Below are 22,402 nucleotides of genomic sequence, written 5' to 3'. Positions count from 1 at the left end.
AATGAGCTGGCTTCACGGCCTCCATCTGCTATTAGGAGATTCAGTAATTCAGCTCTTGCTTCAGGGGGATTATGACACCTTCAGCTCCACCCTAAAGTCCCTTCCCTCCTGAAAAGGCTCCTCCCTCATCTGCCCTGCATCATCTAAATCATTTCCTAGCATCCTTCATGGCTGTATTCTTCCTGAGGTTTAAAGCTGGTGTCCTTTTGTACTGACTCTTAGTCTTTCTCAAAACCAAACATCATAGCCTCCAAAGCTGTCTCTGACTTATTTCTTGTCTTCCATGTCTTACTCATCTCCCAAGGCTGAGAATCTTTCCCCACAAACTCCCCTCCTCCCATCCCCCAGGGTCTGGAGCCCCTTGTGCCCAGTAATGACAGTCTCTTTGGGACCTTTCAGCTCTTCCCTTCTCACCCCCAATTGCAGGAGACAGATTCGGCTGCTCAGAAATACCATTCTGCCCTTAAGATTTAGTTGGGGGTTTCTAAGAGGAAAGTGTCCGGAGCTTCCAAGAGTAGCAAGTAGTATTAGGATCAGATCTCAGGAAGGACTTCATGTGAGGTGACCAAGGGAAAGTAGATGGACTCTCCTTCCCTAGAGACTCAGAAATAGAGAAATAGAGCCTGAGTTAAGAGACCAAAGATCATGAGACCTTTGGATTCTTTGCCCATTACAAAATGTGACAAAATTGACAAAAATGTAAAGACAGGGCGCCACCTAGTGCCACTTCCACCAGCACCCCCACCCCCACCCCACTATTCAGAGATGTTGGGGGCCTCCAAACCCCTATTGTCTGAAGGCTCAGTGGGGCATTTCTGCAGATGCCAGACCCAGTGAGACCTTTGGGACCTGTCAGCTCTTCCCTTCCCCCCATCCCAGCATGGAACACATCCCCCCCACCCAACCCTCTCCCCATCTAAAAACCAAGCCCTACAGCCACATTGCTAACAAAGAAACTTTATTGACTGTGTTGATCCAGTGTCCAAGCCAAAATTCTGGAAGCAAGGGAGTCATCCTCCCAACTCAATACCTACAAACAAATCTACATGAGCAGCAAAGCCTCAGAGCCAGACCCGAAATGACATCCCACACTGATCAAATAAACCATATCTGGTGAGAGATTGGATTCCCAGGGGTTATCTGGGCCCCTTGTTGCTGTCCTCCTCACATATATACAAATAAGGTGTGAAGGGAGGGTCTATCTTGTCCCTGGATCTGATCTACACTCTCACATTCTCTCTCTCCCTCTCTCTTTCTCTCTCTCTCTCTCTCTCTCTCTCTCTCACACACACACACACACACACACATAAACCCCTCTCTCTTACTTTGGCACAATCTGTTTGGCCCCAGAGACATCAAGGTCTCCATCTAGGTACCTGAGACAGTGAAGAGGGCCCAACTGTATTTGCACACATAAATAAGCAGAAGCAGTGTCAAAGCATTTTCAAGCTAAAACAATGTCTCCTGAACAAGCTGGGGTTTGAGCTATCTTTGCTGCTCCTGTTCAGTACCACACACACACACACAGGACCTACCTACTCCTGGGAGTGGAGGCAATGCCTGTGCCAGAGGGAAATCCTCCTCTAATGCCCCTATGCTCCCCAGCTTGTGTCACAAACCTCCCCAAACACACCACACACATGCAGTGATAAATAAAAAATGAAGGAGGCTAGGGTTCCCCAAATTTCTCTGTTGGCTGGGCAGAGCAATGAGCCATGGGCAAACCCTGGGCTCTGAGCCCCTCCAGGCCTCTTCCTCATCCCTCCCGGTAGTTTATGGGCCTCTCCTTGGGCCCTGAGCTTCTGGGGCCCTTCTGATACTTGTTCTTCTTTCCAGATCTGCAAGAAGACATGGAAGGTAGGGAAAGAGGTGGTTTAACATTAGTGCTAACTGAGGGAAGTAGACTGACAACTGTATAAATTGTATCCCTCTCTTAGATTTCCCTGCATCATTGAAATAACAATTCTGGACCAAAAGATTAAGCTGACAGAAAGTGGCTCCTAGAAGAGATAGCAGAGAAGACCCTCATACATACAAACACATATCAAGACCCATGGATGCTACTTCCACTGATGAATGACACCTAATCCCTCAGTCATTCTCTAGCTTTGGTCTCCTAGTTTGAAAGGCTATGCCAAGAGAGGGATGGGATGAAAGGTCCCACTGAAGGCCAGGGAGAAGAGCCGGAGACAGCCAAATTTTCCCCACCTTGAGTCTGATTTTCAGTAGAAGCTGGCTGGAGTCAAACCCCAACCTAGGCCTTCAACCTTCTAACTCCTCCAGTCCCTCCTTTGGTCCTTCAGTGGACCAAGAATTTCCTAGATCAGCCTATTTTCTGTTCCACTCCCCCATAGGGCCCACATTTCTTCTCCCTGGGCTCCCATACCTCTTCCTCACAGCCTTGTCCCCAAAGAAATGGCCAAAGATGAAATCCTCAAAGTCATCGACTTCATCATCATCTCCTGTCTCTCTGACTGCAGCCTCCTCCAGGCTGTCCTCCATGGTCTCCACAAAGTCCCAGAAGCGCAGGCGGTCATGGCGGAAGAAGCCATCATCACTGAAGTAGGTGGAGAGGAAGGGTAGTGGTTCTGGAAGCCGTTGGCCCCAGGGCAGCCGAGCCAGGTATTTCTGTAGCAGTGATGCCAGTTCTTGCTTCCGAACTGGAGTCAACTCCACACCAAACATAGACAGCCCTTCTTGGCGTGCACACTCCACTACACCTGAGCATCCCTGAGGCATGCGATACTTGTGGTCCAGCACCCTCTTCCAAGCCAGCTGGGGATCATGCTGGCCAGGGCTGACCCCCTTGGCCCCTTCCCTAGGGGTCTTGGGTTTCTGCCCATCTGAGGATGGGTGGGGCTCCTCATTCCCTCTTGAACCTCCCCAGTTCTTCTTGGCATGCTCCTTTGACCCTCTCCATTCCCTAGCATTCTTGCCCCTCAATTCTGCTGTGCCTACTTTCTCATCCTTCCACCTCTCTACTGACTCCCCGTCTCCTTTGCCCCTTAAACTCTTCTTCCTCTCTCCAGCAGATTCTTCCTTTTTGCGTTTCCACTTCTCTGCCTTGTGATCCCCTTGCCTATCCTTCCATTTTTCCTTCTGACTGGGCTCCTTAGGGCTGGTGAAGTGGGTTCCTTGCCCCCAGACTTTGGAGGTGTTAGTGGGACCTCTGGGGGGCTGGCCCTCCTTAGAGCCCCAGCTCTCTGCCCCCTGAAGTTCCACAGCCAGCCTCCTCCCCAACTCTGCCAGATCAGCCCGGTCCTTGTCTCCCAGCCCTGACTCATGAAGACTCCTCTCCAGATCCCTTTGCACAGAGCTTAACAGCAGCCTCTGCTTCTCTAGTTCCCTACGCAACATCTGGGCCTCAGCCTCCAACTGCTCCTTCTGCTTCAGGAAGCCCTGGGACTCAGTCAGCCCAGGGGCTGCCTCCTGGGGGGCCGTCCCTGCACCTTGGCTGCTGCAGGCCCCATCGGTCCCCCTGGAGTAAGTCTCCTCCAGACCTCCAAGGCGGCTCCGGAGCTCTTGCATCTCTGACTCCAACACCTGCTGGGACTCCTCTCGTTGCTGCAGGGTCTCCCGGAGCCTCTCGTTCTCCTCCTCCAGCCCTGGATGTTTGTGTAGCAAGTTCTGGAGTTCTTCCTTCTGAGCCTGACAGGAAAAAAAAAAAGACATGGCAGAAGCTGAGCATGTCATGGCCTAAAGAGGAAAGAGGCTCATCAGCAGGGGTATGTGACCATGCCTAAAAAGTGACAACTTTCCACCTCTAATTGATCAAATCGCAAAATAAGGTTGTCTCTATCAGAAGGAGACTCTGTCCCATCACTCAAGTTCCAACTTCCCAGTCAGGGAAGCTCTCCTTTTGACTCAGAATCACAAATTATCAGAACTGGAACTTAACCTAACCCCCTATGCTTGTAGCTTAGGATGGTATCAGAGAAGGGATGCAAGCCCTCAAGGGCTCCTCAACACATGACCAGTGCTTTTTCCACCAAATCTACTTATCATCACCATTAGCAGTAGTGTCCTAATAGCTAACTCTCACTGAATCATTTAACTGTCCAATCTCTACCTGCAACTGAGCCTGAAGGAGCCGGATGTCTTGGTTCTCCTTGGCCAGCTTGTCCAGCAGGAGGCTCATGGACTGGAGGTTTGGGAGATTTCCAGGGGGTGAATGAGCCTGTTGCGGCTGCCTCAGTCCATCCTTAGGGACAAGAAAGCTGGGGGGTCACATGCACATAACCAGAACCAGCCCCCTTTACATGCCTCCAAACAAGTAGATACACATGGGAATGAGTTCCCAGATATATATATATAGAGAGAGAGAGAGAGACACACAAACAACCTGGATCTCCTCAATGTCCTGAGATGCAGACTCTGGGATCACTTGAGCCTCCAAGTTGTCCGCTGGCCCTAGCAAAGAAAGAGAAAGTCTGGGAAACAGGCCACTTGACAGCTAGCCAACCTCTACCTACTTACAAAACAACGAATAATCCAAAACACCATCTCAGTGCAGAACTGCTAGAGGTACACACATTCTCTCTCTCTCATTCTCTCTCTTCTCTCTCTCTCTCTCTCTCTCTCTCTCTCTCTCTCTCTCACACACACACACACACACACACACACACACACACTTTTCCCTCTTCTTCCCCTTTCCCCTTCCTCCCAGCTCCCCAAAAGCCTGTAACCCAAGAACTCTAGTTGGGGTTATTTTCTTCCCCCTAAGAACTAAAACATTAGACACATACAAACTGAGCCAAGCCCCCATCCCACTCACCAGCCTCAAAGTCAGAGAAACCACCTGGAGACAGATAGAGAGGAGTCTGGGTGAGTCCCCTCTGGCATCAAAGTGGGGAAAAGTGGGGACAGGGAGAGGAAAAGCAGAATCAGGATAATGGCAGGAAAAAAGGAGAATGAAAAAGGAGCAAAGTTTAGAGAGGAGAAGGGGAACAGAGGGCCAGAGAGGAAGGAGAGGGCAGGAAGAGCCCCCAATGCTCACCAGAAAAGAAGAGGAAGCCAAGCCCTACAAGGACCAGTGCTCCAAGAAGACAAGTGTTCAGGGTGAGCCCAAGCTCCCCACTTCCTCCTTCACTGCTGACTTGATCATGCACACCCAAGGATGTTGGAGAAAGAGGTGGGCTGGATTCCCGGCCCCGACGTCTCCTTAGGCCCTCCACATCCAGGTCATCTTCACTACTGGAGTAGCTGAATTCCTCGTCAACCTTATCTGGAAGTAGCGAAAGGGAGGAGGGAAGAGTTAGCTATGAGTTCAGGGAACCATGGTCAGAGATGGAGAAAAATAAGAAGTTGCAAAAACAGACAGGACAAAAAAAAGGCAGAGAAGGAGAGCCCCACACTGACCAGGAGTCAGCTCCAACATTCACTAGGTAAGGAACACTGAGGCTCAGTTTCCATATCTACAAAATGAAGATCATCTAATGGGGTTGTTGTGAGGCTCAAATATGAAAGCACTTTGAAAACTAGAAGCACTAAAGGTTAGGTGACTGGCCCAAGACACATATGTAGTAAGGGGTAGCACTGAGCTCAGGTCTGTCCTCTGCTCACCAAATAAGTGGAAATGGCAGAGGGGAGCTCTAGGAAGCGGGGGGGGGGGTGCTCTTACTGCCATCAGGCAGAAAAGGACAGATGAAGGAGAGATGGAGGCAGGATTCTTACCTGCTTTAGAGGACCAGGGATCACTCTTTGGAGAGCTCGGTTCCCTGGGATCCAGGATTTTTGATTCCAACTCTGTCGGTTCTGTGTCCTCTGGCTGCTCAACCTTGGTTTGTTCTTCATCTGGACTTGGGAGATTCAGGTTCTTCTCATTGCTCTCCAGGGAAACCTGACACATGATAAGAGCCCTAAGCAAGGCTCCCCAACCCCCAGGTTCCCATCCCCATTTTACAGAAGAGGAAACAGAACCTCATCACAAGTTACTTCAATGAGTTGAGTTAAAAGTTGAAACCAAGTCTTCCAATTCCCAAGCCTTTTCCCCCCACCATCCTTTCTCCCATGAGGACCCTACCTTGGTATCTCTCTCCTCTGGTGGGCAGGCACCCGGCTGGACAGGAGGGTTCTTATGAACAGCAGATGCTGTGGGTGGGAGGCAGGAAGAAAGCTCAGAGAATACTCTCCAAATCCTAATCCCAGCCCCTGCATTCCCAAAAAGTCTCTCCTGCCCCAGTTTGGAGTAAGGAAAGGTCAAGAATAAGATTAACTGGGAAATCAGCTGACATAGGGTAGGGAGAATGTAAAGCTGAGATGACAGGCAGTAAAAGGGGACAAGGAACTCTCTTCTAAGGGAATCCAGATGATAGAAGTCCACCTGCTCCCCCAGGAAACTTCAGAGCTCCTACATGAGGTCTAATTACCCTCTCTCTCCAAGGTTCCTGGAGGCTCATCTGTTGGAGTCTGTGGGGCTGTCTGAGATTCTGTGCCTAGGGTCTCTACTGGCAAACATCCCTGAAGGAAGAAGGGTGAAAAGGAGACATTTACTGCTGGGGAAGTTGTTTCCCCATCCTCTCAAGAGGTCAGCCTAGCACCCACACCTCAGCCCCTGCACAACACTGACAGACAGACAGACAGTCTCTGCTGGACCCAAGACTGACCCTCCTCTTCTCTCTCTCTCTCTCTCTCTCTCTCTCTCTCTCTCTCTCTCTCTCTTCTTTCCTTCTGTGTGTCCACTCCCTGAGCTTCTGTTATTGCCTCTATGCAAAGGTCTCTTCCATTGCTTCCCCAGCTTTGGCTCCCCAGTCCTCCAACTTGGTAAGAGCAAGGCAAGGATACCTGGGGCTCTCCCCTCACTCTGTCACGTTCCCTGGGTTGATATGAGGGAAGTCCCTTTACAAGCTATAAAATGAGATGTCTAGAACAGAGGCCATTTCTGCACTTAGCACATTCAAATTCACATCCATAGGGGCAGCTAGGGGGTGTAGTGAATAGAGAGTACCAGTCCTGGAGTCAGGAGGACCTGAGTTCAAATCCAACTCAGACACATAGTAGTCGCCTAGCTGTGTGACCTTGGGCAAGTCACTTAACCCCACTGCCTTGTAAAAACTAAAACAAAAAACAAAAATCAAAAAACAAATTCATATCCATTTTTTTCAGTAAAGAGAGCTGGTCTCTGAGGCAAAAAGGTCTAGGTTCATAGTCCCAGGCAAGTCTCTTAGCCTGCACATCAGCCCAATCCCTCTCTTAGCCTGAAAAGTGAATGAGAACATGTTGACCTACTGAGGTGAAGGGAATTTCCTTCCTGGGGCAGATCCTATACAATGAAATAATGGGTGCAGTCCTTTACCCTCTCCCTCTATTTGTGCACTTCTCTTATTTACCCAATTAAGTTGTAAGATTCTTAAAGGTCAGGACTAAGTTTTAATTCATCTCAAGCTCTCTACCATCTTGTGAGTAATACACCCTTACTGAATTAAATAAAAACGAAGGCCCTCCACGTCTGTCTCCAAACTATCATTTCAGCTTTGTCTCCTCCTCCTCCCTGTAGATGTACCCTCCACACCAATCCAACAAATGGATCTGGCCAATAACTCCTGAATATGCCATGACTGTTCTTGGTTTGCTCATTCATTCATACTGTCCTTCCAATCTAGAAAGAGCTTCCACTGTGCCAACTCCTCCAAGTCCTTCTGGAGATCCTTTAAGGCCTGGCTCAAGTCCCGCTTCCTCAGCAGAACAGTCTCCGGTCAGCCCAGCCCTCTGTGATCTCAGGAACCAAGACAGTGTGTTAGAGCAGAGTTCTTGCTACATTTGGAATTCAGAAGACTGATTAAAAATACCATTTTGTTGAGAGATCATGAACAAAGTCATTTACCTCTCTGAGCCTTAATTTCTATATACATAAAAGAGGGATAACAATAACACTCCAGGCCTATTCCACACAACTGAGACCATGGGTGAAGTATCATATGAATATGAATTGCCAGTTTTCCCCCTAGGTATTGCCTATACCAATCATTTGGCCTTTATCATCTACAAGTGGCAGAACAGATCACTTGACCAGCATTTTCCACCTGAGATGTTTAACCAAAGGCATTTGACCTGATTGACTCCACCAGTAATACAGTGCAAAGCAGAGACAAACTATCACCCTGCCATTACTGTTGGGTGACCAAGTCTCACAGTCAGCACATCAAAGAATCATAGATTCTCAAAGCTGACTCCGGTGAGGGCAATGCCAGGAATGCAATACTCCTGCCATTTGGCCCTCCTTTCCTAAAGAGCTTCGGCAATTGTTACTAAAGCCAAAGATGGAAAGGGTGCTTGATTCTGAGCAGGGTGAGAGACACACAGACCCCAGTCCCCATCCCCAGACTCCAAATACACCACCACCCAGAGCCCTAGACTTCTCAGGGATGCATCAAGGATAGGGCCTGGCAAACCTGAACACATGAGACCCATGAACTACTATTAATGTCACCTGAACAGAGCACTGGTATTATTATCAATTACTTAACTAATTTAATTGGATCCTGCACATGTGGATTTCTGATCCTATGGTCTAGTCCTGAGAAACTCTGCTCTGATCCTGTTCTATTCTTTGCTACTTGTTTTACAGCATTTTCCTCTCTCCACCTTAGGCTGTGTGCCCTGTAAACTCAGATAGGCAGTCAGGCAGGGTCTGTTCTGGATTCACCTCAGTCTATCCCACAGCCTCTGGCTCTTTGCTTTATCTAGAGAGGAAGTGCTCAGTGCAGTGACTTGCACATAGAGTTGATCTGAATTAGTCCTCTCAATGAGTCTGCACCTTCCCCTGAACCTTGATGGTTCAGAAGTACAGTCACCAAGCTCTCCCTCTTTCCTACCTCTAACAGTGAACCTCCTGACTGCTTCCCACCCACTGTTCCTATCATCCAAGTAAGAGGAAAGAATGGGTTCAGAGATCATGTATGAATATCATTTACCTCCCCAGGACCTGTTGTTCCTTCCTTCTTCCACTACCATCCTGACTTCACTCTTCCATCAGGGCAAATCTGTTGCACTATTTCTACTATGCTTCACCCACTCCCCCAGGAAGGGACCATTCCAGTCTTCCAGAGACAACTTCTGTTTTGGGTTTTTTTTTTGTTTGTTTTGTTTTTTTTAGGTTTTTTTTTGGTAAGGCAAATGGGGTTAAGTGGCTTGCCCAAGACCACACAGCTAGGTAATTATTAAGTGTCTGAGACCAGATTTGAACCCAGGTAACGCCTGACTCCAAGGCCGGTGCTTTATCCACTATGCCATCTAGCTGCCCCCCAGAGACAACTTCTAACCAGTTTTCCTAGCCATATTTTGCACTAGATTTCTTAAGGAACACCTCCCCAGACTAATAATGCCTCTGGCTCCACTCATTCCTATCTGCTTCCCAAACTCAAGCATGGATAACTAAGCCTACAGTCTGGCTACCTTGATCTGTGGTTCTGGGTCAGCATCCCTGTGGGTGGGGTGGGGTGTCTCTATTGTCTCCAATAAACTGAGAACTCAAGGTATCTAAGGACTTAATTTCTCTCTTTTTCTAGCTTTGCCACCTTCCCATTACTGCAGCACCCAAGGATTGGCACATTCAGAATTGAAGAGGGATATAGACTCCTAAAATTAAAATCTCTGGGAATCTCTTCCCCACCACGCACATGTTCTGGCTCTCCCCTGAAATTCCCAGCCTCTCCCCCCATCTTACCTCAGAGCCAGCAATCACCCAGCTATTATCAGACTCCGGGCTGGAGGACTCCATGGCTGGTCACTGTCCCTGGGGATCTCAATAGACACCACCTACTGAGAAAAGCACTTAGAAATGGGAACTACTCTTAAGAGATCACCTCAAGAGGAAGATGAGAAGACCTGGAGGTTAGGGAAGAGAAAGGCAACTGAATGCAGTCAAGTATCCAGAATCAAGGACCCTGCCTAACACCAGAGCTACCAACTTGTAGACAACATTTGACTTGCAAATGAGTATCTGCAAATGTCCACAAAAGAATAGCCTCTCCTAGGGATTGGCTGGGCCTGCCTGGGGAATGACCTTGAAAGGATACAGAACTTCAGAGCTGGAAGAAACCTAAGGGATCATTTAGTTCAGCTCTCCCTCATTTTTACAGTTGAAACTGTAGCCAAAGGAGACTGGAGGAGTAAATCGCCAAGAGTCAGGCTCAGCCTCAGAGTTGGGAATAAGAACCCAGATTTCCTGACTCCCCAGCAGTACCTTTTTCACTCAGCCAAATTCTGTCTCCTTATCTCTCCTCCCCAGGCTCTCCCCCACCAGTGAGTAACACAATTAGGAGAAAGCAACATGGTGCAGCAGAGAGGCCCAGGCAACCTCTGCAACATACCACTCTATGGCTTGGAGGAATTACAGCCTCTCTTATCTGTAAAGGGAGGGGGTTAGCCTAGAAGGTATCGAGGGTTCCTCCCAACTAGTACCCCATACTTTCAGACTATCTCTCCCAGTCACTACTGTTACCTTTCCTTTTAACTGGGATCTCATATAACCTACCCCAGACAGAGACTCCCCCAGAAGGTTAAACTCAATTATCCCTATAGCATAGCTTTCTCCTCCACCTTCCACTCCTCCCCCAACCCCCCCCATTCAAATCGAGAGAGCCATAACAACTCCATCTTATGATTCAATTTTAGAACTCCCATAGTTCCCTTCCTATTCAATTATGGGACTAGTACAACCTGGTCCTGCATAGCTCTCTCCCTAGCTGCTCCTTAGAGATCCTTAACTAAAGGACTTAGGTTATGCTTACCAGAAACCCGATCCAAAAACTGATGCAAGGAGTTTTCTCACAATTAACCATCTCAAGTAATCCATATATTTTATCTGAAAACCAGCCCATACTAGTTAATCAGTTACTGTTTTCATGTACCTCTGATTGAATATAGATAACTTCTTTATTCTGATTTCAGAGAACTGTATCAGTTTTCTCCCCCCTCCTTAACTCAGAAAGCCCTTAACCCTCCCTCCTAATAGGAATCAGATTACCTAATTATACATCCTATTTTGAATCCTGCTTATTGTTATCTTTGAATATATAAAAATCTGTCTCCCCCTGTACAGGAGTGGGGGGGTCCAAGCTGGGGAGACCTGGTCCTGATTTATTAGGCAATTGGCATGCACTGTTTAAAACTGAAACCTATATTTACTCAGTTATTTTATCTTTTGCCTTCCCCAACTACCACAGACAGAAGTTTCACCCCATTCCCTCTGGCTAAACCAGGACTCATTCTTCAATCCTCAATCTCGAGGTCTTGAGGGGAAATGTCTTTCCTCTATCTCTCTCCTCCTAATTTCATAAAGCATCCTTATTATCTTTCCTCCAAAGGCAGAATAGTGGAAAAAGAGTTGATTCTGTAGTCAAGAGGGAAGAGTTCAAAATCCTAGCTCTTCACAAACTGAGTAGTCATGAGGTAAATGAATTTAGCTTTCTGAACTTCAGTTTCCTTAACTTTAAAGTGGGAATTACGAGAAAAGTACACTATAAACTCTTAAGTGCTCTATAAATGGGAGTTGTTGTTTTGACATTTCCAGTCATATCTAACTCTTTCCTGACCAGAGGTGCTGGAGTATTTTTGCCATTTCCTTCCCCAGTTCATTTTGCAGATGAGGAAACTGAGGACCTTGCACAAGATCATACAACTACTAAGTATCTAATTCAAAGCCCAGCACTATCCTCTCTGAGTCATCTAGCTGCCCACTGAAAACCCCATTTTTTTTCTGTGGGGGGAAGCAAATTTTAGTCAAACAAGTTTTGTACCCTAAACAAGGTTTGAAAATTATACTCCTTTAGGCTATTATCTATCAGAGAATTTGAACTTTTACTGTAATACATGTGACTTAGGGTCACTTATCACAACCGGAAAAGATCTAAGTCAGGGTACTCTTGTTTTTTAACAACTGAGGAAACCGAGGACCTTGTGCAATTTGCCTAAGATCTTAGAGAAAGAAAGAGAAGACTGAGCCCTAGGTGCTCCAACTTCAAATTTAGTGCTTATCATAAAATGACTAGCAGCAGAATATGAAACCTGGGGAATGGATGATAGGACCAAAGCAATAGAAGAGAAGTATCTGCGCTATTAAGGATTCTTGAAACTATTAACAAAGAGACACTAAAACTAGGACCCTCCCTTCCTCCCCAAAATATGGCTTCACTATGATGAAACTTTAGTCTAAAGGGAACAAAAGAATAATCTCACCTTTAAAAGCAATAAATGATTTCAATCTCCTGCCCCCATGGACCTGCATGGAGGCAGATGGATGGTTGCTAGACTTTCTCAGAATTCAGTCCAGATTCTCTGAACACCTACAGATCTGCCTTCAGCTCCATGTGCCTATATTCTCTTCCCTTCCCACTCCTCCTCTAGATCCTTGCTTAGTCAATCATACCCTTTTACATGCTGTTTCAATCTCTTCCTTTTGATTAGTTCTTTCTCATATGCCTACAAACATAACTTGAGTCCTCTAATCCTAAAAAATAATTTCTTCAGTAGTTCAAACCAATTTCTTTCTGATTTACCACCCTTTCACCACCAGAAATCTTGAAAAAGTATCTACAGAAGTCCCATAACTTCTAATTCTTCTCTCAGGTCACCATGGACCTCCTTATCACCAAATCCAATGAATTTTTAGTCCCATACTTCTTGATCTCTCTGCAGTTTTGGAAAATGATCACTTCCTTACTATGAAATATTTCTGCTTCTCTGATGTAATCATTCCACGCTTCTTTTTCTTTTTCTAACTTGATAATTACTCCAATTTCATAGAGTTCCTGTCTTCACACCCACAAGGTGGGTGATCACTAACATTCAGTCCACAGTCCTCTTCTCTTTTTTTTGCTACAGTGACCACTAATCTCATTAGTCACTATGGTTTCAGTAATCATCCCATAGAAATGACTCCCTGGGGTGGCTAGGTGGTGCAGTGGATAGAGCATCGGCCCTGGAGTCAGGAGTATCTGAGTTCAAATCTGGCCTCAGACACATAATTACCTAGCTGTGTGGGCTTGGGCAAGTCACTTAACCCCATTGCCTTGCAAAAGATAAAAAAAAATGACTCCCATATCTCTGCTCAGCTATCCAGGAGCTCTTTTCCAAACTCCAGACCTGTATCTCCAACTGTCTACTGACCTCACTAATCAAACAAGTATTTCTGAAGTGCTCCTCTGTCTAAGGCACAGTTCTCTTATGGCAATACCCTCATACTTATATAGTTCTTTTCCATAAATCTGAGTGCACTGATTACAATAAGTACTTAATAATTGTTAGCCAAACAACTGAAGGCTTCAAAAATGGTATACCCTGCCCCTTCAGGCCCTTTTCTTTCCTTCTTCCATGAAGATGCATATGTGATGCTCTTTAGGGTCCCAGTGCCACCACCTTTCCCCATCTCTGCCTACCCACTGAAACCTTACTCACTCCTTTAAGTCCAGTTTAAAGACATCTCTTCTGAAAAGTCCTCTCTAATGGCCCTCTTTCCTACCTCCCCACATTTCACATGGCAACTTCGACAAATACATATTACAACATAATGCATGTAATAATATCCTATTCCCCCACTGATAGAAGGCGGGGACTTTATCTGAACTTTGTATCCCTCCAGGACCACACTGTGTTTTGCACACAGTGGTTTATCATAAATATTTTGTGAATCTAATCCCTATCTCCTCCACCCCAAGGTTCTCTCCTTTACATCTGCCAGTCAGCTGCTACAGGCCTCAGTCACTAGGTAAGATTGTTGACAAGCAGTAACAGGAAGGAAGTGGAAGGAGCCACAGGTCGGGTCTCTGTTCACCCCTCCTTCTGGCACAGCATGCTCAAATCCCCCAGTGATGGCCACCATGGCAACCAAGGTGATGTCAGGCCCACTGTCACCATGGGGATGAGGACTAGTATTTAGGTCATTGATATATTCTCTCCCACCCTGGGGAGACCCAAACAAAAAGTAGGCTCATGCCCAAGCATCCTGTTTCCTTCTGTGCCAGCATCCTAAGGAAAATCCCTTCCCCTCTTAGGGTCGGCTTCTTCATCCGAAAGCTTCAAATCCTGATCTGATAGTTTCTGCATTTCTATCTAGCATGATAAAAATGCAAAGAGCCCTGGATTTGAAGTTGGAAGGACTGGTATCCAAATGCCACACTTTAATAGCTATGGGAAAATCACTTCTGAGTCTGTTTCTTCATCTGTAAAATGGAGATAAAAATGCTTTGCTGCGACTACTTCACTGGGTTCCAGTGAGGCTAGAGAGCGTGGCCCTGTCAACTATGAGCATAACTCAGCCTCCATTTCTCCCTAGTGGTGACTCCGAACAGGATTTCTGGGGCGTCTCGCCCCAGGAGCCGGGGGATTTATCCGGACTCACCCGCCTGACAAGATTCCTTGTTTCCCTCTGACACTGCGCTTCTAGATTCGCAAAGCGCTTTCCAAGTCCTGCCCAGTCCAGACCCCCGACAAGCCCGAGGACCAGCGCTTAGCACGGCCGCGTTCCAAGTGAGGGAGCTGAGGCCGGGGTCAGTGAAGGGGCCCCGCCCCGGGCCGGGGGCCGAGAGACCTCCTGGCTCCTGTGTCCGCCCAGAGCGGGGCAGGGGCGGCGTCCGGGGCCGCGGGGGCTGGCGCCGAGCCCTGGCTGGCGGGGCCGGGCCGCCTCGCGCTTGTCCCTGTCAATCTCCGCATCCCGGGGCTCGGGCCAGGCTGGTGTCGCCGCCCGCGGGCCGGCCTGGGGGAGGGGCAGGTGGGGGTGGCGGGGCGACCCTCGATATAGAACCCGCCCTCCCGGGGGCCGGCGGGTACCTGGGCGCCCCTCCCTGCCGGGCCCAGCCCCGGCCCAGCCGGGGGACATTACCTGGCCCCGCTCCGGGTGGGCTTCGTCTCCTATAGAACTTACTCCCGAATCCCCGGGTTTCCGACCTTTAGTGGAGGGGGGCACGTGACACGCCATGGACCAATGGGGACGCTGCTCTTCGGCGGGGGAAAAAACTTTGGACCAATGCGAGAAGGCGGCGAGTCGGCGGAGGCCCGGCCGGCGCTTCGACTCGGGGAGGGGAGGCCGAGCGCCCAGCCTGGCCACCGCGCCCGCCCCGCGCACCGAGCCAGGCCCAGGAGGCCCACCTGCCCGGGACGGACGGGGGCAGCTGCGGGAGAAGGGCGGAGGGAGCGAGCGCCGCCCCCTCCCTCCGGGCCCCCGGGGCCTCGGCCTCTGAGCCCTGGCTCGGGGCCCGGCCTGGGGAGGAGCCCAGAAAGGAAACTCGCGCTCCGTTTCTCACGCCCCGGACGGGCCTCCTGGGCCCCCGCACCCCGTGGGAGCTGTGCGGCAGCCCACGCGTCCCAGGCTCACTTGAGCCAGCGGCTCGAGCGGCGGGAAAGCCAGTGAAACGCGCGTGTCAAACGGCAGAGACCCTCAAATACCCCCCGCCCCCCCAAACACAAGCCTGGGATCCAGCGCGGTTTTCAAAGTCACTTTATAAATCCAACCATACAAAAAAGACCAAAGGCCCCACCGACGCCAATCCACCTCGGCCCACTCCACCCTCTTCGTGGGGGATGGAGAGGGCATCGCTTTGCAAAACGAGGGGGGGGGAATAAGAGGAAATGCACAAAAATAGCTAGAGAATGGGGACACCGGGGGCAAACAAAAGGTAACACAAAATGTAAGTGTGGCAGTCCATCCATTCGTGCTCCCCCGCTTCTCACATTACTCTTTGTTCTTTTCCAGGGGAAGAGGGATGAGAACACAAGTTCACTCTTCCATCAAGCTCCCAGTCTTAGCCTGAACAGAAAGGAAACAGATGCCCAGTCCCCTTGCCTTGGAGTCATCCTACCCAAGTGCCTGGATCTGGGGAAAGCTGCTAGGATGCCTAGTTGAAGAAAAGACCAGGGCATCTGGTCCAGGGGGAGGTATCTGGCCCTTTTCCATTACTCCTCAACTAAAGGAGTACCCATGGCTAAAAGCTAATTCCTTCCAGATGACTAAACCTCACTCCCATTCACTAATGGAAAGCTGATATGCAAGCTAGGGGTATCAGCAGGGTGAGCAGAGGGCAAGTTAAGTACCCACATACCTCAGAGCCAGAGAGGCCCTATATTGGACAATCATCTGTCTCAATCAGCAGAATGACTATCAAGAGAAAATACACAGTAAAGGGCTAATGTAAATCTGATTTTTAGACTGCTAGGTCATTATTAAGCTTGGAAGCTGAGAGGCTGGGGAATGAAAAGTATGAAAATATCCAATTATTTCCCCCCAAGGATTCCAGGATTGGGGGTAACCCTGTCCCGTTCAAAGGAGTAAGATGAAAGCTTCACTTTAATACTGTAAGAACAAAAATAAATGGAGAAAATTGTCCTCTTCTTAGGCTCTCAGCATGGTAAAGACACAGGAGCTAAAGGTAAGAGTAGATCTGAAAAAAACCGTTTTAGGATAATGTGTTAAGAGATATATAAAGTGTTGGGGGGTAAGGAAGCATGACTGGGACCAAGAGATAAATAGACTTAAGTTGGGGAGGGAGGAACCTCTGACTCTGGTGTTTAGAGAGGACTGTCTCAAAAGCATCTCTCAACCATTCTGATCTTGCTGCTACCAAAATCTCTAGGATTTTGCTATGGTTCAAAAATCTATCTAGTTTTCTCAAAGCCTTTTGGTTCCAGAAAAGGGAGACCAGTGGAAAGGGGATAGTTAAAAATAGTGATGACCCCTACCAACTGATTCCACGCATTCTCTAATACTGTCTTCTGCACTGGGTTAAACCCCATAGTAGGTTACTGAAGGAATAGGGAAACTACCTCTGGCCAAAGTGGGAAAAACATTCAGGAGTTTATCCCTCAGAGTGAGGCTGAATAGAAGTGTTAGGCACAGATACTAGAAGGCATCCAGCACCAATAATGTCCTCTCATCTCCTACCCCTCTTTCTTTTCCTCTTTAAGATACCCTGAACAATCAGAGAATGGCATTGCTCAGTGGGGCTTTGGTCTTCTTTCTTAGCCTTTCATTGGCAGAGCTCTAGGCATTCTCCTGCCCAGTAAATCTCTCTCAACCCCAGGAGTCACTATGCCTCCTCCCAGCCTGAGTGGGGAGCTGGATCCAAGAGCCACAGGAGGAGAAAGTTCCATGATCCTTGAAGAGATTGCCTGGTCCCACATCAAATGTGCCCAATTCACCCATCATTGGCAGCCACTAGTTGCCCCATGCCCTCTCGGATGTAGACTGATTGGATCTCCTTGGTCTTGAGGCAGAAATCACAGGCCCAGACAGCTGAAGCTTCAGTGGTCAGTAGCCCATAGGCATTCTCTGTCATTCCAGTACACTCTCGATGGAACCACTTCTGACATGATGCTTCACACAAAATGGCATCTTGGTCATCATTCACTTCACTCCGGCATGCCCCACAGGGGTACACTAAGCCTGGAGGGGGCTGGTGCCCCGATGCCCCACCTGTTTTATTTGGAGGTGCCAAGCTATTGGCATCTGGGGTGCCCCCACCCCGACCACCACTGTTCTGAGGAAAACTGGGCTGGTTACCATTGACAGCAGCAGCAGGTGATCCCGAATGAGGCTCCTGGGGGAAGGCAGTCGCTGCAGGAGGGTTTAGGGGCTTCCCTCCATCCTCTCCCCCAGGACCAGGAAAGCCAGGATCAGGACCAGGAAACGGGCTCGTGTTGGGGGGCAGACTCGGGAGCCCTTGGCCAGGCCGTTGAAGAGGTGAAGGCCCAAAGGGAGCACCTGGCTGGGCAAATCGTTGGGGAAGGGAAGGAGGGCCCAGCTCCCCTCTGGGTGGCTGCCCCATAGTAGGTGAAATCATGGGTCCAAACCCCCCCACAGGGCCTGGCATCATTTGTCCCCCAGGAGGGCTAAAGTTCTGGCCCAAGGGTTGGTTAAAAGGCTGGCTGGGGAAGTTCATGTTACCTGGGGGTGGGTATCCAGGGCCCTGAGGGGGCATATTAAAGGCAGGACCCATTGGATTGGGGGGGAAAGGAGGAGGCTGTCTTCGAAGTGGTTGAGGTCCACCTCCACCGCCACCACCATAGCCTGGGGGCACCTGGCCTGCCATGCCCCCTTGTACACGGAATCCACCAAAGGGCACAGGACTGCCAAGAAATGGAGGAGCTGCCCCCCCAACTTTGGGGGCCCCAAAATCATCCTCAAATGGGTTGGATGCCACCAGATGATCCACCATGGGGGTTGGGGGTGGTGCAAACTCTGTCAGGTGTGAGTATGCAGGGCCCTGGACAGGGGAAGGAAAAAGAAGGGAAGGAGGTGTTAAATGTGAACAAATAGAAGAAACCAAAGACCTGGAGAACAGGGAGGAATTAATTATCCAGAAATAACAATTCACTTACAGTAGAAGGGAACAAGGGATCATGGAAACAACAGAAATAAACTGGCAGCTAGACAATGATTTGTGAAGTGCTGACAAAGTCAGACCAAAAAGAGGACCTTCTATCAAACCAAGTCTCTTAGCTCACTTATACCACTCATACCACAAAGGGGTATGAAAAGGGGTCTTTGAAATAAGTAAACCCAATCCACCTTTAGGGTTAAGAATGAAGGGGTAGTGAATGGACCAAGAAGAGATCTATAAAACAGCACCAATAGGAACTCTTCCACCCCTTTTCTTGTATACCTAGTCCAAGGAATATAGGGGAACACTAAAACTTAAAAGCAGAATAGGCACATGAGAATTAAGATTTTGGCATCCCTAAGGCTAATGGGAAAAGACTACTAGCCCACATAATATACAACATTCACCTGAGTATTTGACTTGCGCCGTTTCTTTTCTGGGCTCTTCATTTGCAAACCTGGGAGAAGGAAAGAATGGTTGAGGACAAGTCTCAGGACAAGACACAGGCAATTCTAGGACTCTAAAGCCCCCTTCCCCAAAGTCATGTTCCAAGTCTTAAAGCTCTGTCAGGTCCATATCTTATGAGTGTCTTCCCTCAATGCTACTAGGTCTATGAACTGTTCCCAGATCAAGTCATACTCTTCTCCCTACTCCCTACTCCCATTCAAGTTAGGATCCCAGGCTGAAGAATGGAAGGAGGAAAATTCCACTTAGTCTGTGATTTAAAGGAATGTTTCAGAGCTACAATCTACGACTCCCTTGATTCCTGATCCACCCCCCCCAATTCTCATGAAATAGATTAAGGATCGAGCTAGAGTTATGTGGAAGCCTGGCATGCCTTTCAGATTGATCCTAATCAAGGGCCCCCCTCAATTTTAGAAGTAGGAAGATTCCAACAACCTTAGAAACTCTCCTGGACCCTTGGCCTGCCCACTCTCTCAGCTCCCTCAATAGAAAGTAGTGTCTCCTATAAATCCAGACACCTGTGTAGCCACTGATTGTCCTGTCCCCCTGCAATGTTCTGTCCTCTCACCTCTTTTAGTTTCTCTGACTCCCTTCTAGATTCAGCTCAACCATTCCCCAATTAATACATGACCAAAGGATATGAACAGGCAATTTTCAGGAGAAATCGAAGCTATCTACAGTCATATAAAAATCTTTTAAATCACAATTGATTAAAGAAATGCAAATTAAAGCAACTTTGAGGCACCATACTCCACACTTATCAGATTGGTTAACATGACAGAAATGGGAAAGGAAAATGCTGGACAGAATGTGAAAAAAACAGAGAAACTAATGTACCCTTGATGGACTTGAGAAGAGGTCCAACCATTCAGGAGAACAATTTGCATATTAAACTACGCATACCTTTTGACCCAGCAATACCACTACTAGGTCTAATCTCCAAAGAAATCAAAAGAAAAAGAAAAAAGACCTATTTTTACAAAAATATTTACAGTAGCTCTTTTCTTGGTAGAAACGGAGTGGATACCCTTCAACTGAGTAAAACTGAAGACCATTCAACTGGGAAATAGCTCTACACAAGTAGAAATATATGACTGTCATGGTACACTGTGCTGTAAAAAATGAAGGGAATGATTTCAGAAAATTCTGGGAAAGACTTATGAACTGATACAAAGTAAGCAGATCTGGAGAATATTGGACATAGTAACAGCAATATCGTAAGAATGATCAACTGTGAAAGACTGAGCTACCTGGATCCAGGCAATGATCCACCACAATTCCAAAGGGCCCATGTTAAAAAAAAATGCTATCCACCTCCAGAGACCTGATAAACTCTAAGTTGAAGTATCTTTTTTTCCACTTTATTTTTCTTGCCCCCCCCCACAACATGGTTAATGTGAAGATATGCTTTTCATGACTTCATAAGGGTATCATATTTCCTGCCTTCTCAATGGCTGGGGAAGAGAACTGGAACTGAAAATTTTTTAAAAAGAAAAAGACAACTCAAAAGCCCACCATTTTGGGGAGGCCTTTCCTAGTCTCACCCCTACCCCTCTTGCTAATGCTTTTCCTTTCAGATCATCTCCCATCCACTTTATATATGCTTGTATGCTTGGTTGTTTACATTTTGTATCCACCATTAGAACATTTACTCCTTGAAGGAAAGTACTGGCTTTTGCCTTTCTTTGTATTGCCAGTGGCAAGCAAAATGCTAGACAGATAGATATGTAGTAAGCCTTTAATAAATGCTCATTAATGGTTGTCTCTCAAACTCTCCAAATTCTTCCCTAGGCCCCTCTAGATCTCACAGGCACACAGCATGGGAGATTTCCAGGGTCATTAGCCATTACAAATTGGTAAAAACCACCTAACCCTCAATATACCTCAGTTTATAACGCCTTCTGGATTCCTCCTCTGTGAGCCCCTCCTCTGCCCACCCCAAATTCTAGACCAAATCACGACTCTTGTAAGGGTCGTCGTCCTGGGAGACTTTCAAACTTAAGGTTTCTGGGGTTGACATCATGTACTTCGACCTGGAGCCTCAGAGCCCTCAGTCGGAGACACCTACAACTCCCAGCCCGCGATGCCCCCCAACTTTAGGCCCCCACCCCCATCCCAGGGACCCTTCCTCTCGCTCCCACCCCCACTCCGGGCTCCTCTCCTCGGGCCCCTTCTATCTCAGCACCTCTCTGCCTCAGGCCCCCGCCCCCCGTCACCCCGAGCTCCTCTGCCGGGCCCCCCGCCCCCGCTCTCACCGGCTTTGCCCTGCTTCCTCCCGGTGCTGGGCGGCGCTGGCGGCGCGGCGGGGCCGCCTCCTCCCTCCAGCTTGTCAGGGGGGGGCGGCGCCGCGGCGGCCATGGGGCGGGGGCGCGGGTCAGCGGCGGCGGCGGCGGCGGCGGCCGGGACGGCGGCGTGGGGGCGAGGAGCCCCCGGCCTGCACCATCTCCCAAAGGGGGGGGTCAGGGCCGGCGGAGGCCCCTGGGCGGTACCATCCTGGGCAGCTCGGAGGAGGCAGCAGGCCCCGCAGCCGATGGGGAGCTCCCTCCCGACTCAATGCCCGCCCGCCCGCCGCCAGGACCGGAAGCGGAAGTCGGCCGAGGCCGCACCACTGTCGCTCCGTGGGGAGGGGAGAAACGAGCGGGCGGAAACGAGGACGCTACCATTCGCACGCAGCTTCGGGAGGCGCGGACCGCCAGGGGTGGGGGGGGTGGTCCGGCCGGACCTAAGCGTCCCACAGCACAGCCTTCTGGAGCAGCCTGCGGCCTGGAGGGGCCGGGCCCGGCCGACTGGAGGCCCGGGACCTGCGCGCCCCAACACCCACCCCTCCCGGTGACGCTACCCCCAGACACAGGTACAGGCGCCAGCCTCACACTCACACCATCCACCCATCCACCCTTCCTAGCGACACTACCCCAGATACACATAAAGGCACCAGTCTCACATTCATCCAGCCACTCCTCCTAATGATACTATCCCTGGATATATATAAAGCCATGTATCCAGCCTTCTTATACTGATACTGTATCCAGACGGTTTACATTTCATACTCATCCATCTTTCCTTCAGTGATACTACACCCAGTCATATCACTAATGCTTTTCTTTTCAGATCAACTGCCATCCACTTTGTATATGCTTGGTTGTTTACATTTTGTATCCTCCATTAGAATATTTACTCCTTGGGGGTGGCTAGGTGGTACAGTGGATAAAGCACCGGCCTTGGAATCAGGAGTACCTGGGTTCAAATCCAGTCTCAGACACTAAATAATTACCTAGTTGTGTGGCCTTGGGCAAGCCACTTAGCCCCGTTTGCCTTACAAAAACCTAAAAAAAAAGGATTAGAATATTTACTCCTTGAAGGAAAGTACTGTTTTTTGCATCGATAGCGCACACGCGCACACACACACACACACACACACACACATATACATACAACCACAGCCACATAGCTACATCATTTATACCCATTCACCCTTTCTATAGTGATATCAAAGCCAGACACACAGCTTCAACAATGATACTACTTAGAAATCCTTTCTACACATAAATACATCATACCCAGACACAGACATTCTGGTCCTTTTCCTGCATACAACCATTATCACTATCACAGCATATCCAGCCAAA

At 48.7% G+C, this 22,402-nt stretch overlaps 2 protein-coding genes across 9 annotated transcripts; both read right to left on the bottom strand.

Annotated features, from left to right (window-relative positions):
- Positions 1 to 941: 941 nt before the first annotated feature.
- PBXIP1 (PBX homeobox interacting protein 1) lies at positions 942 to 15,082 on the bottom strand. Of its 8 annotated transcripts, none has more exons than XM_074223362.1 (11): positions 14,819 to 15,078; positions 9,665 to 9,825; positions 6,369 to 6,459; positions 6,023 to 6,090; positions 5,674 to 5,839; positions 4,997 to 5,224; positions 4,775 to 4,798; positions 4,343 to 4,410; positions 4,070 to 4,201; positions 2,387 to 3,648; positions 942 to 1,838 (listed from the first exon to the last, which is right to left on the bottom strand). In XM_074223362.1, exons 2-11 carry the CDS (start codon positions 9,716 to 9,718, stop codon positions 1,757 to 1,759), a joined length of 2,175 nt encoding a protein of 724 aa, XP_074079463.1. In that variant the 5' UTR covers positions 9,719 to 9,825; positions 14,819 to 15,078; the 3' UTR covers positions 942 to 1,756. The 8 variants fall into 8 exon arrangements, with proteins under 8 accessions (XP_074079463.1, XP_074079462.1, XP_074079464.1 ...); XM_074223361.1 differs by having other exon boundaries at positions 9,665 to 9,759; XM_074223363.1 differs by having other exon boundaries at positions 9,665 to 9,756.
- Positions 15,083 to 15,392: 310 nt separating this feature from the next.
- PYGO2 (pygopus family PHD finger 2) lies at positions 15,393 to 21,352 on the bottom strand. Its single transcript, XM_074223370.1, has 3 exons — positions 21,032 to 21,352; positions 18,719 to 18,768; positions 15,393 to 18,194 (listed from the first exon to the last, which is right to left on the bottom strand). Exons 1-3 carry the CDS (start codon positions 21,132 to 21,134, stop codon positions 17,127 to 17,129), a joined length of 1,221 nt encoding a protein of 406 aa, XP_074079471.1. The 5' UTR covers positions 21,135 to 21,352; the 3' UTR covers positions 15,393 to 17,126.
- Positions 21,353 to 22,402: the final 1,050 nt, after the last annotated feature.

The sequence above is a fragment of the Macrotis lagotis genome, chromosome 2 (genome assembly GCF_037893015.1).
Source record: "Macrotis lagotis isolate mMagLag1 chromosome 2, bilby.v1.9.chrom.fasta, whole genome shotgun sequence".
In the NCBI taxonomy this organism is placed as follows: domain Eukaryota; kingdom Metazoa; phylum Chordata; class Mammalia; order Peramelemorphia; family Peramelidae; genus Macrotis; species Macrotis lagotis.
The sequence above is the reverse complement of the archived record's forward strand: the minus strand, read 5'-3'. Positions and strand labels throughout refer to the sequence as shown.